Source organism: Ambystoma mexicanum, chromosome 3p (genome assembly GCF_040938575.1).
Source record: "Ambystoma mexicanum isolate Mex_15411 chromosome 3p, UKY_AmexF1_1, whole genome shotgun sequence".
Lineage (NCBI taxonomy): Eukaryota > Metazoa > Chordata > Amphibia > Caudata > Ambystomatidae > Ambystoma > Ambystoma mexicanum.
In genome coordinates this window covers 195,797,559-195,812,526 of record NC_090925.1, presented here as the reverse complement: position 1 = coordinate 195,812,526, position 14,968 = coordinate 195,797,559, and the positions used below count along the sequence as shown (strand labels likewise).

Here is a 14,968-nt window from a genome sequence, read left to right as displayed (position 1 = left end):
TGTCGGAAGGAAAAAGGACAGAAAGAGTAAAACATTTTTATTAATCATAAGCAAAAGGCATAAACTGAAATTGAACTCTGCGATAAGCGTCCTCTCACGATGGCAGAAAAGAACAATCTGGGGGACCTCGACGCGTGAAGGACCCTGGGTACAGTGGACGTCAAACTAGGAATAGTATTACTGGCACACCCTGTCGATTTCCCTTTGTGTTTTGAAAACAACAACTAATACACTGCAGCTTCCACTAGATGTCAGCCTATGCATAGCATGTGACCTAAGAGACCCCCCCCCCACCCCCCCAACACCACCACCTAGTAGCCATTGCTGGAAGTTCAACCCCAGTACTGAGCCGCAACAGCAAGGCATTGTGGGTATGCAAATTACCTCAAATGCAAACCTTTATCTCCAGTTCTTTGTCTAAGAGGGCAATGCTACTTTATACATAGCTTATTCAACCCAAGACAGACAACTACATACCTGGTTTCACCCTTACTAGGGATCATCAGTGCAGTATACTCCCGACAGCCTGGTGGTTGGAGGATTTGGCCATGTTTTCACAACAAAAAGTTATGGTGGGTTTAAAAAGGTTTGGGGAAAAAAAAAAAAAAAAAAAAAACACCTGCAATATGAAAACAGTGAAGACCATTTGAGCCAGGACACGCATTCCACAACGCCACCTAGTAGCCAGAGCTGGAAGTTCACCTCCAGTTTTGATCCACACCAGCAAGGCATGGACTCTTTTTGATATTTGTATAGAGGTTTAGCAAATTTCTCTCAACCGTTAAACCGCAGCCAAACAGGATGGATAAGGCTACCACTTTTTAGAAAAATATTTCAGATATTTAAACTGTTAGGGTCTAGCACAAAATTGTAGACACAGTAACTTGCCAAGCCACTAGCTGTTTTAACATGTACATTATCAAACCATGGAAAAGCATGTGAACTCGCCTTCAGGCAACAAACGAGGCATACATGTTCAACTCTCCCAAAACGGATGCAATTAAGTCAAGGTCATTCAAGTTGGTTTATTTACAGTTTTCATTTATTTGATCATTTTTGGGAAAGCTGCATTTTACAACAACGAGTAGTTAGTTCCGGTAATATCTTACACATTTCTTTTTTACATATTTCTTTTCCAGGCTGCATTTGCGAAGTAAGATCTATACATATATAAAAAGACCAGACAATTAAGACACTGACTCGATTATAGTCTTGTCAAAATCTACAGAAAAAGCACTGCTGGTTCCAAGATAACCAGCAGATTGCACAGCCAGACTTCCTTCGCTAATAAGAACTTAGCCTGTGGATTACGGGGCGAGTCAAAGATCTCAATGTGGCGACCATGTTTGGACAAAGACACTGAGCGCCCCTCTTCAGTTGGTGAACACTATAGCGGCAAAATCACAGCCTACTGTCGGTGCTCACCAACAAGACAACAGCTGCCCATGTCGCTATTGCTCATCAACGAGGCGAAAGTTTGCCATCAATATTTTCTCCAACCAGGTGAAAACGCACCCTTTGAGGATGCAAATATTTTTGCACTTTCCCACCAATCATAATCACCTCTTGGCATAAATGTTTTCAACTCATTGAGAGCGCCTCCCCTGTTGGCATCATGGTGCCTTCACGAGGCAGACTGTGGCAGGGGAGGCTCACCTACAAATCACCATTACTGAAAAAGCTGTGCCAGATCTCAGACATCCATGGCCTTGCTGAACGCAGTCTTTCGTTGATGCTTCAGTTTCGGGCAGTTGGTCCGCACTAGGACATCAGGGTTGTGGGCTTTCCCTCGTCACTTGCACAACACACACACAAGAAGTGAAACAGTCCATGAAGCATGGTGGAGGGAAGTTTGGCAGTCTGAAACACTGCCTTATTGGTTGCGCAAGAGAGGTCAACGGGCCTTTCACCCACACCCTTCATACAGGACTGCAGCTGCCCGAAATGTATTACCGCCACCACCAACTCCTCCTCCTCCTCCGGCCTAACAGAAAACACCCTGTCCTAACATCACCAAGGAGAGAGGCCTCTACAGGAGGCAGCATCCCACAGCGATTTCCCCTTCCACTGATGGAAAGAAAAAAAATCACTTCTCAGATCTGAAGACTGACTCCATAGCTCAACCTCGAACGCCCCTCGTGCTTTGGTCCTTTTCATCTTCATAGTGCTGCATGCCATTCAGGGATCTCAAGGAGACGACACCTCTACTTAGTTGATGTATGGACGGATTTATTTCTTAAAAGCAGAAAGCTTGAGAGTGGGGGTGCCGAACAGATCTTACTGGTTATAGTATGGCCAGGTCCTCCAAAGCATGGGCACTGCCTACGGAAATGATGGAAGGGGAGGAGCTGCAGAAGATGCAGACAGCCGGTAGGGCTAGTTATCCGTAGACACTAGATGGAGGGGCCAGCAGCTTCTGATTAAATCACAGTAATGGATGAAAGACAGCACACGTGCCAAAGATCTGCGGCAGGCAAGTCATTCAATGTGTTTTAACAAAGGCAATAGAAAATTATTATTTGTGAAGCTAGAGGGTAATAAATCCCTCTGCAAACCTCAAAAAAGCAGAAGCGATGCCTCCTCTTCATGCTTTCGGGCACCCGTCCCCAAAGCCACACACCAAAATATCCAGGGATGGCAATCATTCTCAGATTGAGTCTACAAACTGATGGAGCTAGAGGTCATGGGTCAGAAAGCAGGGACTACTGATCTAGTTAAAGAGGTAAATAGGGCCTTGCCACTTTGGGGAACAGACACCTAAATCGGATACTTCCTATGGATTAGAGAACCTAGATCTAGACAGAGAGGGGTGGTAATGTGTAGAGAGACGGCATGGAGTTCTCACCATGTCCGACAGAAGCTAGAGTTCCTATAGGACGAGGTAAAGTAAAAGCAGGCTCTCTGAGAAGATCTGATCTCCGATGCCTTTGTTGAGATCAGCATGAGTGGTCTTAGACCGATAATGGAGAGACCTTTCTAAGGGCAACTTCACCAAACTTCATGTTCAAAAGTGGGCAGAAGCTGTGCATGTGGAGCCCGGACATCTATGGCTTCAGACGACATGGCACCTAAAGACCCAGTAGATAAAAAGGTTAATGCAGCATTAAGGAAATTGCTCGGAAGTTCCAATCTTTGAGAGGGGTAGGGGGAGGGACCTATCAGGTCCACTATGAAAGATGTTCAGGCACTGTATACTGCAATGCATAAGGAGATGACTGCTCAGAGATACCGACTAATATGAAATAACAGCTCCCGTGAATGCTAATGAATGTTAACTAAATAAATTAAAAATATAAATTCTGTGACTGCTGGATATAGGGAAGGATGATTTCCAAGCAGCATTGATAACAAGAAGGAGCAGAGGGAGCCGGCAGAAGGAATTTTTATGTTCGTGATGGGCATACGGATTCCAGTGAGAAGAATGTCCTATTGTACTTGCCGTTTGTTGGTCCAAAGCATTTTGCGACAAAGCTAGATAAAAGGGTTAAAAAGGCCTTCGATGACTGCTAAGATGCGTACTCAGTTCAGGGAAAAAAAAGATGATGAATCAGACGAAGCACAACTCGGCAAAGGCCTCACAACAGCCCGGAGCGAGACCTAGAACCTTGGGACGACCATTCCCCACCACCTGCCCACTTTCCACAGGAATAAAACCTCAGTAGCAACATAAAGTAAGCTGCGGAAGAATCCCAATGGCAGGTCAGAAAAAGTCTTCCTGAAGCCTTGGAGCAAATACATGACGGATGCCAGGGCAGTCAAAATCGTCAAAGAGGGAGGGGGTACAGGGTTCATTTCTTTACACCTGCCCCGGGACGCAGCTTCATCAATACCCCATCTACTAAGAGGCTGGATCGAAAACAGGCCCTGGATTCCAAGATCCAGTCTCTGATGACCAAGAAAGCAATAACCACAATGCATGAGTAAAGAACCAGGTTTTAATCTGATGTGTTCCTGGTGGAGAAGCAATTGGAAAACTCGAGGGAGGTTCTGTCTTCAGCTCTGACAAAATCTCAGTGATCACTGTGACAAGGAAGTGAGAGTTCCCAGACATCATAGGTAAGTGGGGATCACATTCATAATAGTATGCTCGACCCTGAGCACACTCCGTAACCCCTTCCTAGAGAACCAGGCATGGACACTAGGGTGCTTTCCCCCACCCCCAGGATATTAATGAATGAGTGTGACATTTCTACGGGGCCAATCCTTCCTTGACAAGCAGGATGGCAGTCCCTACGCATATCATTATATTCGTTAGGGCAATAAACAGATGCACGCAAATGAATTGTTTCACTCCGATGGGGTGGGGAGGACTGTGGGGCAACACTCGAAGCCAACATTGGGCTGTTCAACCTCATGACAACCGCATCACTTTCCAGACAAGCATACGATGAGGGAGGTTCTAGACACCGTGGGCACGACACTTCAGGACATGTTCACAGGCTTGGATCGCGACAGAAAGCGCGCACAGATCTATAAACAATATGGGGTTCTAACCCGTTCATTCCTGTGACCCTCGGTAATTTTACATCTCTACTGCAACAATAAGTACGAAAAATAATTCACAGGCAGACCACTGAAGCATTAGCATCCGGGACTGGGTGAGCAGCCAGCCAGGTTGCTTGGCATGCAGGCCGAATCAGTCCATATAAGCCCAGGTTCCGTGCAAGCGGTTGGCTGTTCTTGCTTGCTTGCTTACACTGCTTACCAGCTCACCTCTCCTGCCAATGAAACCATATCATTTGAAAATAAACAGATCTTTTTACATCTCCGAAACTTGCAACAAAACAAAACAATTGTACCGTTAGCATCTTGGACGTTTGGCTGGAGGGATAATGGCAAAAACGCTGTGGGTGGCAAATACCCAGTGTGGCTCACAACTCACAGAACTATTGCTTATAAAAACCGAAGCTCAGTACTATCGCAGCTCAATCTCGATGTATTGGGGCTGGAAGACCATGGGCTTCTCCTACTGCCATCAGATTTTATTTTCCAATGATGGAGGGCCAATCATGTGAATTTCTCAGATTGAAATGGATGGACAATCAGGTACCGGCCCAAATCATTGTGACAAGTTTGCTGCATTTTTTTCCACAGCATTTTTAGGGAGGATACAGATTTTTAATATCTGAGGGTAGTTAGGTAGAGGGGCCTTCCCCCATATAAATTCAGCAGAAATGTAGATAAGTCTGCTGCAATGAGTTGCTCACCCAAGTGTTGTACCAGTCCGACAAACGGCGTATTCATATACATGAGCAAAAGACTGCAAAGTCAGCCCTCTCTTTAAGACTGGATAGTTAGACAGCAATGATTGTTAATGGTATTTTCAAGGTGCCGATGTGATTTCTTGAGAACAAAAGTGCACAATGTAGAAAACAGCTTGGCTGTAGAGGTATTTTAGAAAAGAAAAGGGTATACGCAAGCAGAGTCGATTACCTAGTTTCAGAACTTGGAAGGCCTACATCAGGCCTACATCAATTTCACCGAGGATCTCGCCCCCTCACACTTTTGCTCCCACCATGAGTGAACATCGTTCAGATCTTTCTTCAAAAATGGTAATGACATATCCTTAAGCCTCAAGACGGTGGTTTACAAGAAGATTCCGGTGAAATCTCTTCAAATAGAGATTTTAAGGAGCTTTGACCAGCCATGGGGAATTTGGCAATTCTGGAAACCAGGCTGTCCACTGGCCTGCGCTAATCCTGGGTACACAACAAGAGGCAGACTCTGAAAAAATAAGAATGGTCCATTAAATTAAAGGGAGCAATCTCATGTCTAATGCTCGGTGAATCCAATGTTCTTACAGATGGTATTTTCGCATAGGGAGGTGCAGCACACCAACCCCACACACAAGGACCGTTATAAGGGTTGTCCACTTCACTCCATCCCATGGTTCAGACAAAAACTTCCCATTTATCCAATTCCGTCCTGCCACTGTCCGATAGAATGCAGTGAGAATGGGCAATAGGGATGACTGTCGCAGTGCCAGAGAGTGCTGGGGCGGGGCAGGGCTGCCTGACCAGATCCTGCCCTCCAGGTCTCTGCCACCTGTTCAGCTGCTGGCGAAACACTCACAGGGGATTTCACCCGGCCGTCACTGCTGTAGTCCGAAGGCTTGAAGGAGGGCGGGCAGGTCACGGGCATCGGCCGCTGCATACATGTCACTCTGGCCCAGCATGGACAGGGCCATGCGCAGCGTGCTCCAGATGTTTTCTGACATTGCACCCCGCTCCCCCTGCGGGCCGCGACTCTTCCGCTGCATGTTCAGGGCTTCCAGGAAGTGTTCCACCGCCTCCCTGTGAAAATACAACACAAGAGAACAGAAAGCGGGAAAAAACAGATCAGTGTCAATAAATTCCAACCACCAAAAATAGCCTTGTATGATGGGGATGGGACACGGAGGGACGTGCCATCACTGCAGCTCTATCTTTAAGTATTGCAAGATAAGTAAAGCCACCATCTCATCCCTGGCATTCAAAGCCAATATGAAAGTCCTGGGTGTTGGACTTATGTCGTCACCCTGTGGCCCATTCTCTACCGGTACGTTAGACTTACCATGTTCTTCCGACCAGGAAGAACTACGGCCCTGTCAGTGACCTGGCCACTCCCTACTTCGCATGATAACGTCGATGAGAGCGAAAACCAAAAAGATTGATTTAGAATGGTTGCTCTAAATCGAACTGTCAACCCCTGCTGCAGTGTGTGTATGTGTCTGCGTGAGGATGTGTGTGGACTTGATGTGTGCTGTGCTGGGAAGGGGTGTGAGGGTAAAACCCCACCCATTTTACATGACTGGTGGGGGAAGGGATCACCTTAGGGGGGGGGCATGAGCATGTGATCTTTCCGCATTTTAAATCCGACAAAAAAGGCCACACCAAAAAATAAAAAAAATCAGTTTTTGTGTTCCGGTCTTTAAAATGCGGAAATAGCACAGAACCTGGGATGCTTGTAAAGATGGATCTTGTGCTGTAAGGGATATTTCCTAAACCTGTGTAAGGCATTATTGGAAAATATTCAATAGGTCACTTTTGGAATTGTAAAAAAAAGAAATATATATATAGTCCATTTTTAAACGATACAGACTAGTGCTGGTCTTGGAATGAGACTTGAATCCCCTTTCCTAAGCGGTCTGCAGCGACAGAGAAGAGAAGTGTTGCTGCATTTTCTAAGACCGGTTACATCAGGGTTATTTCTCACCAAATTCTATTGAAACTGTGTGCTGTCCACAGTTAGATAGTGCTTGGGATTAGGAGTTTGGCCTCTTATCCCTGCCAATTATATCTAAATCCCCCCAAATCTCCTCCCATTCTTCCCTTTTGTGGATCTCCATTCCCAAAGTGCCCATTAGATGCATAGCCCATAATCTCCCTGCCAGCACAGTTCATATCCGCGCCAAACTAAGTCTATATGTGTCACTGTGATGCAAACTCTGCTTTTACCCTATACAGCGCCATCCCATAATAGCTTCTCACAACTTGTATATACCACACCCTAATAAATCCCCCAGTCTGCACTCAACCCCCCCCTCCCAAGAGCCTTACCGGTGCGCGCCAAGGTTGATGCAACTGATTCCCAAGTTGTAGCGGGAGCGGATATACCCGGGCTGCAGCTCCAATGCCCGCCGGTATGCCTCCACTGCCTCCTCGCTCTGGTTCCCATTGGCGAGGGTAGCGCCCAGCTTGTTCCAAAGCAGATAATCCTGCCATTGAAGAGGAGAGAAGGTGGGGATTAGCGAGTGCCTAACCTTTTTCAACACAAAGCTTTGATCATAGGAGGGAGGATAGGAGAAAGGTGGAAACAGCTAGTACGACAGAACACTAAGTGTATACAGACATATCTTGGCGCTCCATTTAAGAGGTCATTAGCCAACTCAGTGGCTAAAAGTGATGTTAGGTTGATTCGGTTCACCTGGATTTAAACCCCTTACATGCGGGTCTCATGCTGATCTCTGTAGCAGATCCACCGATCCATCTTACTTGGATTTAAACCAGTGGCCCACAGGCTACCAAAACATTTCTTAAGCAATCTTGAGTCACTAAAGCCCTTTCTGATTCTTGTGGTTACAAGAGAACAGCTAAATACAAGTCCTGCCACGCATTGTAACCAGAACCATCTTTTCCTCTCACAACAAAAAAAAAAAATAGTGGGCATTTTCAATCCCCTCGCTAGTTGTCCAAGGCATGCTAGACTGAAGGAATTAGTTTCATTAGTTTTTGTCAGATGTTCAACTGGGTGGCAACCCTTTGCCAGACATGTGCCGCTAGATATCCTTTTTTAAAAAAAAAAATATTTTTATTTTATTTTGAAGTCAAACAAACACACTACAACTGTTTCAAAGCATAGAAAGCATCATAGTCCAACACATTTTCATTAGAACTCCCCAACTCTTCCCCCCCCATAAACTAGAGCCGGTTCTCACATGTCATTTACAGGAGCATCATTGGGTAGCACAGTACTTAGGCAGTCATCATCCGGGTCCTCTGTACCGTTGTTACCCTGATGAGAGTTTGCCATAGAGGCCACCAATTGCCGCCAGGCCAGCAAGGGCCCTACTTCCTCCTCGCCCCCCCCTAGTGACCGCTTCAAACCAGACTACAGATTCAGCTTCCGCCCACCATAGCTCCACCCTGGGTCTGTGGGCCGCCTTCCAGCCCACGGCAATCCTGCGCTTGGCCAAAACACAGGCCAGGTCCTTCATCTTGCTTATGTGTTTTGAATGCCGGGGTCTAGGAAAAAGCCCAAGCATGCATGACAAGGCCGATTCCACATCCAGCACCCCCCCCCCCCACCAGCCAGTTTTCGTCTTAACATCGTCCCAAAATCTGTGCACTTCCGGGCAAGCTCAAAACATGTGTAGCAGTCCCGCATTCACCTCCCCACACCTGGGGCATTGCTGCGTAGCTGGTCCCCCAAACTTTGCAATCTTCCCGGGAGTTAAATAAGCCCTGTGGGTAACGTACAATTGAAGCTGTTGGAATCTCGCGTTCCGGGACACCTTTTTATGGTACCTCTGGGCCCATTCCCATTACCCGTCTGTCATGGGTCCCCCCACCTCTTCCTCCCAATCTTGTCTCAATTGAAGCGACTCCTTCCCCGCCCTTACTCGCAGGAGCTCGTATATCCTCGATATTTCGTACCCGCCCTCTGATACATCATACATAGTTTCCAGGGAGGCGTCAGGGTCTTCCGCTAGCACTGTCTCGGGCCATCTTTCTCTAGTCTTTTTCACAAGCCCAGTGTAGGTTATATATTGGCCACCAGGTACCCCCGTCTCTTCCTGCAACCTCTGAAAGTTCAATGCCTCCTCTTCCTGCCATATGTCCCCAAGGGTGGCCAGGCCTACCTGTTCCCAGAATCTACGGACCGATTCAAGTAGTTGAGTCGCTCCCGCACAGCGCCACCAAAGGGGCCTGCTGGGAGTACGGCTCCGAATCCCCCCCAATCTTCCATGTCCTGTGCCAGATCTCCCAGCCCAGCCTCAGTAGCCACCCCCTGCCCACCAGTTTGTCTCTGCACAACCACACCACTTCCATCAGAAAGTATGGGGCTGAGTCTCCACGCAGAAGCCTAGCTTCCGCCGAGTCTTCAGCCGAAAGCCACCTGGCAACGTACTGCAGCTGCCCTGCCAGGTAATAGAGTTCAAAATTAGGCAGGCCTATCCCCCCCCCCCTGTCACATGGGTTCTGGAGCTTCCACAGAGCCACCCTATTCCTAGAGCTGCCCCACACGAAACCCCTACACACGCTGCGAAGTTTCGCGAATAGGCTCCTAGGTATCAAAAACGGGACATTCACGAAAAAGTGCAAGAGTCTAGGCAGGACCACCATCTTGAGCAAGGCCGCCCTCCCCATCATGGTCAGGGGCAATCTAGACCAAAATACCATACTGTTCTTTGATATTGCCTTTTCCGTGTTATGCTTGTGTTCTGCCTCGACCTTGTGGTAAATATTTATTCCCAAATACCTAAATGTCACGGGCTGCCATGGTATTGGCAGGACAGGCAGCCTCTGTACCGGGACATTCCTGTATCTGCCCAAAGGAAACAGACTAGACTTTCTAGGGTTCACCGATATGCCCGAAAGGGTGGCGTACCGTTCTATTACCTCCAGCACATACTGCAGGTTTTCTTCTGAATAACGCAAATAAAGGAGCATATCGTCCGCATATAGTGATATCAGGTGCCCTCCAGTGACAGTGCCTATGCCCACCTCCCCATATTGTTGTCGCAGGCATATTGCCAGCGGCTCTAATGCCAGTATATATAGCATGGGTGACCAGGGGCATCCCTGTCTGGTCCCCCTGCAAAGTTGTCAGGGTTCTGAGATTGTGGACCCTGTTTTGACTCTCTCCATCGGGGTGATGTAAAGCAACTGGACCCATCTGAGGTATCCAGGTCCCATTCCGTACCCCTTCAGGACCGCTTTCAGCCAGGGCCATCGTACCGAGTCGAAGGCCTTGACCGCGTCTAATGACACTATAGCCAACTCGCCCGTGTCCTTCTCAGTTTGGTCAATGATATGGTGTAGCCTCCTGTGGTTATCGGTGATGTTCCTGCCTGGAACATATCCCGTCTAATCTGGGTATATCAGTTTCCCAATCACCTTCTTCAGTCTATTGGCCAGCACAGCCGTAAGTATTTTGCTGTCCTGGTTAAGCATGGACAACGGTCTGTAAGACCCGCACTCCACGGCCGGCTTGCCTGTTTTCAAGAGTGGGATGATCACAGCCTCGCGGAGGGACAATGGGAGTTCCCCCTGCTCATAGGCCTCGTTGAAAGTGGCAAGCAGTTGCTGAAGCAGCTCTTGCTTGTATGTTTTATAGAACTCACTAGGCAGCCCATCCGAACCAGGCGCCTTGCAAGTGGGCAAATTCTGAATCACTACCTCCGGCTCATCCGAGGTGACGGGTGCGTCTAACGCTGCGCGTTCTAGGTCATCAAGGGTGGGCAGTTCTATGTCCTCCAATGTGTCCAGTATGTCTTGACACATATCCTCCCCTGTGTCCTCTGTCTGTAAAACTTAAGGAACTCCTCATTTACCTCTTTCTGAGTGTTGCATATGCAACCTCTCCCATTTTTGATCTCACTGATCACCGAGCGGTGGGTCTCACTCTTATACAGCCAGGCCAGCAGTCTGCCCGGCTTGTCGCCCCCTGCGTGTATCCTCTCCGTATATTTCCTATAATTGAGTCTGCATAGCCTATCCCAGAGTGCGCTGCAGGACAACTGTAGCTCCTTTACTTTGGTTCTGTTATGAGCGATGCTCTCGCAACGCGTGAGATCCTCTAGCTCCCTTTCTGCCTCTTGGAGTTCCCTTTCAATACCCCCCTGTAGCCCCTTAGCTTGGGAAATGGCTACCACGCGCACCACCACCTTAAACGCTTCCCACAGTGTGCCCACAGAGCGGACGCTTCCCGTATTTATATCAAAGTATTCTTCGATGGCATCCCTCAGGCCCTCCCGAAACCCCTCGTCCTGCAGAGCCTCGGTCTTGAGTCTCCATGTAGGGATCCGCGGTCTCTGGGGCTGGTGTCTTCAGTCCACCACCTATGTCTCTCACTATCTCAGCTGTCGCAAACATGTAGTCCAACCTTGTGTGCAAGTCATGTGGCGCTGCGAAGTGTGAATACTGCCTATCCGTGGGATGCAGCCTTCTCCACGCATCCTCTAGGCCTAGGTCTTTCAGTAAGGTACCCAGCGCTTTGGCCGCCGGTGCCGTTTTCCCTACCCTGTCCTTGGACCTGTCCATTCTGGGATTCACGGTACAGTTAAAGTCCCCCCCCACACTACCGTGCCCCCTGCCAGGGGGCCAAGTTTACTGTAGAGGGTCCTAAAGTAAGCCGCTGTGTCGTTATTGGGGGCGTACAAATTTATTATATGCACTTCCCTGTTTTCCAGGAGACCCGTCATCACCACCATTCTACCCTCCGGGTCCACCGTAGAATCAATCACCCGAAACGGCACATGAGGCGCCACCCAAGTAATGACCCCTCTAGCGTACGCCGCCCCCACAACCTTGCCCTTCCATTTTCTCCTGACCACCTCCAGCCTTTCCCTAGTAAGGTGGGTCTCATGCAGCAAGGCTATGTCTACACGCATCCTCTTTAAATACCCGATGCCATCCAGTCGGACTATCCCCATCCCATCCCACCCCTTCCCATAATGCTCCCCGTGCTAGTTCGTTCCCTGGCTCTCTCCCTTCTATTCACAAACAACACCCCCCCATCCCTCTCCCCAACTTCACACCACTGCACACAACTCCCACCCTCCCACCTCCCCGCCAACCCACAACATTAGCCCAGCTCCATCCCTGGATCTCAGGCCTACCCACGTCTGGACCTGTCTCGTATCCGAGGACAAGGACCCCGCGGGGTGTCACCTATCTAACAGTGACCTAACTAAGTGTACTACTATTGGGTACAGAGGGTGCTCCTCAGGAGCTCCCAGTCATCTATTTAGGAGAAGTGCATTCTTTTATGAAGATGCGGCAGAGGCAGGTAAGTTAGAAATATGGATTTATTTAGGTTAATAAATAAGAAGAGAAGACCCCACATCTCATGGGCTCCCTTCCCTTCAGCTCTCTCCTCCAACTGACAATCCTAGAACCAAAACAAGAAACATGCACCAACATTCCATGACATCATAGTGTATGGCCTCTTCACACTAGAGGCTTCTTGCAATACTCTTTCATATGGGAAGAGTTCCTCCCCTAAGGAGAAGCAACACAACACATCTTCCCCCTCTCTTTTTTTTTTATTTTATATATATCATCTGATCACTTTACTCCTTTTCAGTATGTTACAATAACTAGGTTACATTTCATAAAACTGATCTAAAACAAAACGCCATGGATGGCTCAGTTACCATATCCTTAGGTTCCTCTCCTGGGCATCACCCCACACATGGCTCTCACATATGGCCTCTCCTCACCGATGCAACTCTATCTTTATTCCACACTTGCCCTCCAGCAACTCGCACTGCCCCTTTCATGACTGCCACAACTCTGACAGGATCCGAATAAAGGGACTCCCCCTTATCACTCCTCTCTTTATCCTGACCCAGTCACCACACTCCACACATAACTCCTTCTTTCCTCTCCTCAAGTTTTCATGTTTGACCCAATCTGACTTCTTCCTCACTAATGATCTTCTCACTTCGTCCACAACGAGATCGGTCTCCCTACACCTTCCAAGCCATGGCGGACAAGCCATAGAATATGGCTTTCTTCCCCTCATGAGCTCAAACGGGCATAGACCAGTTGTAGAATGCGGCGCCATCCTCAAAGCCCATATTCTATTCTGTATCAAAGCTAGCTTGTCTAAACCACACTCCTCTCCCATACGTACACTCTCCATCACACACCTATTCATTCTCTCGACCACACCATTTGACTCGGGATGGTACAATGAAGTTCTTTTGTGACCAACTCCACACTTCCTCAAATAGTTAGAGAATCTTTCTCCAATAAACTGGGGACCATTGTCGGTCAATACAGTCTCAGGTAAACCCTCACTTGCAAAAATCTCCTGTAGAACTTTTATCATACACTCACCCGTGATGTCCCTCATGATCTTAAAATCCACCCATCTGGAAAACAGATCTACAACCAAAACAATATACTTACCACGGGCATAACCAAGTTCCATGGGACCAAGTAAGTCTATGGCAATATCACACCATATCCTGGACGGAAGACCGACGTCCACTAATGGTTGCTTTCTGGCCACCACTCCCTTTCCACTCTTAACACAAAACTGGCAATTTGCCAAAAATTTTCCACCTCCTTGTCAAAACCCGGCCACCAATAATCTTCTCTTAACACTCCTTTGGTTTTGGTAACTCCAATATGACCGCTATGTGCTAGATCTACCACTTTCTTCCGCAGACCTATCGGGGCCACTGCCCTACCCCATCTGAACAAAATATTATCATTAACAGATAATTCATCCTTTACCTCCCAATACGGCTTCACTTCTTCCGCCATTCCACCTTATTCGGCCATGCAGTAGATTCAACATATGTGATTACCCTCCTTATGATATCATCTCTTTCCACTTCCTCCAACCACTCCTGCTTGGACACAATACCATCAGTGTTGACAAACACTAACTCCATTTCCTCACTCTCCATACTTTCGGGTCCTGCCACCCTTATCCTTGATAAACTGTCAGCTAAAACATTCTCCCTCCCGGGTATGACCTCCATCCTAAAACAATGTGTCTGCATCCTGGTAACCCAGCCTGCCACTCTCCGAGAGACTTTGTCAAGACCCTTATTTTCAAAAATGGCTTTTAAGGGTTTATGATCCGTTCGCATCACAAACTCTACTCCCCACACAAAATTTCTGAAGCGTTCCACAGCCCAAAAACATGCCAGAGCCTCCTTTTCTAGTACCGAATATCTTAACTCCGCTCCCTTGAGACCCCTCGAGGCATGGGTGATTACCTCTTCAGAACCATCTTCCTGCTTCTGGGATAGCACAGCTCCCAGTCCACTCTCACTAGCATCTACTGTGATAATGGTTAGCTTCCTCGTGTCAAAGCATCCTAATGGACCGGCCATATTTATTTCTTCCTTTATCCTGTTAAACTCCATGTCACACTGGCTATTCCATACAAAATCGGCGCCCTTCTTAAGAATCTTTCTCATCCCCTGTACCTTGTCAGCATAGTTTATCACAAATTTGTGGTAAAATTCCGTCATTCCTAGAAAAGAGCGCAGCTCATTCTTGCTTTTCGGTTTCTCAATACTCTTAATAGTATTTACCATGTCTTCCTTGGGCTTAACTCCATCCCCCGACACTTCATGCCCTAGGTAGTCCACTTTCGTCACAGCAAACATACATTTCTCACCTCTCAAAGTAATACCTCTCTCCTCAAATCTCCTCAAAACCTTGCGTAGATTCCTGTCATGTTCTTCCATTGTAACACCACTCACCAATACATCATCTTGAAAACAGAACACTCCCTTCAT

At 47.7% G+C, this 14,968-nt stretch overlaps 1 protein-coding gene across 2 annotated transcripts in view; it reads right to left on the bottom strand.

The window, feature by feature from the left end:
- Positions 1-1,020: 1,020 nt before the first annotated feature.
- PEX5 (peroxisomal biogenesis factor 5) overlaps positions 1,021-14,968 on the bottom strand; it is a 349,012-nt gene continuing 335,064 nt past the window's right edge. For both annotated transcript variants that reach the window (XM_069650617.1, XM_069650618.1), the window contains 2 exons: positions 7,539-7,696; positions 1,021-6,293 (listed from right to left, as the gene is read on the bottom strand). In XM_069650617.1, the coding sequence (XP_069506718.1) occupies positions 6,092-6,293; positions 7,539-7,696 (360 nt within the window). In that variant the 3' untranslated portion in view covers positions 1,021-6,091. The remainder of the gene's footprint in view (positions 6,294-7,538; positions 7,697-14,968) is intronic.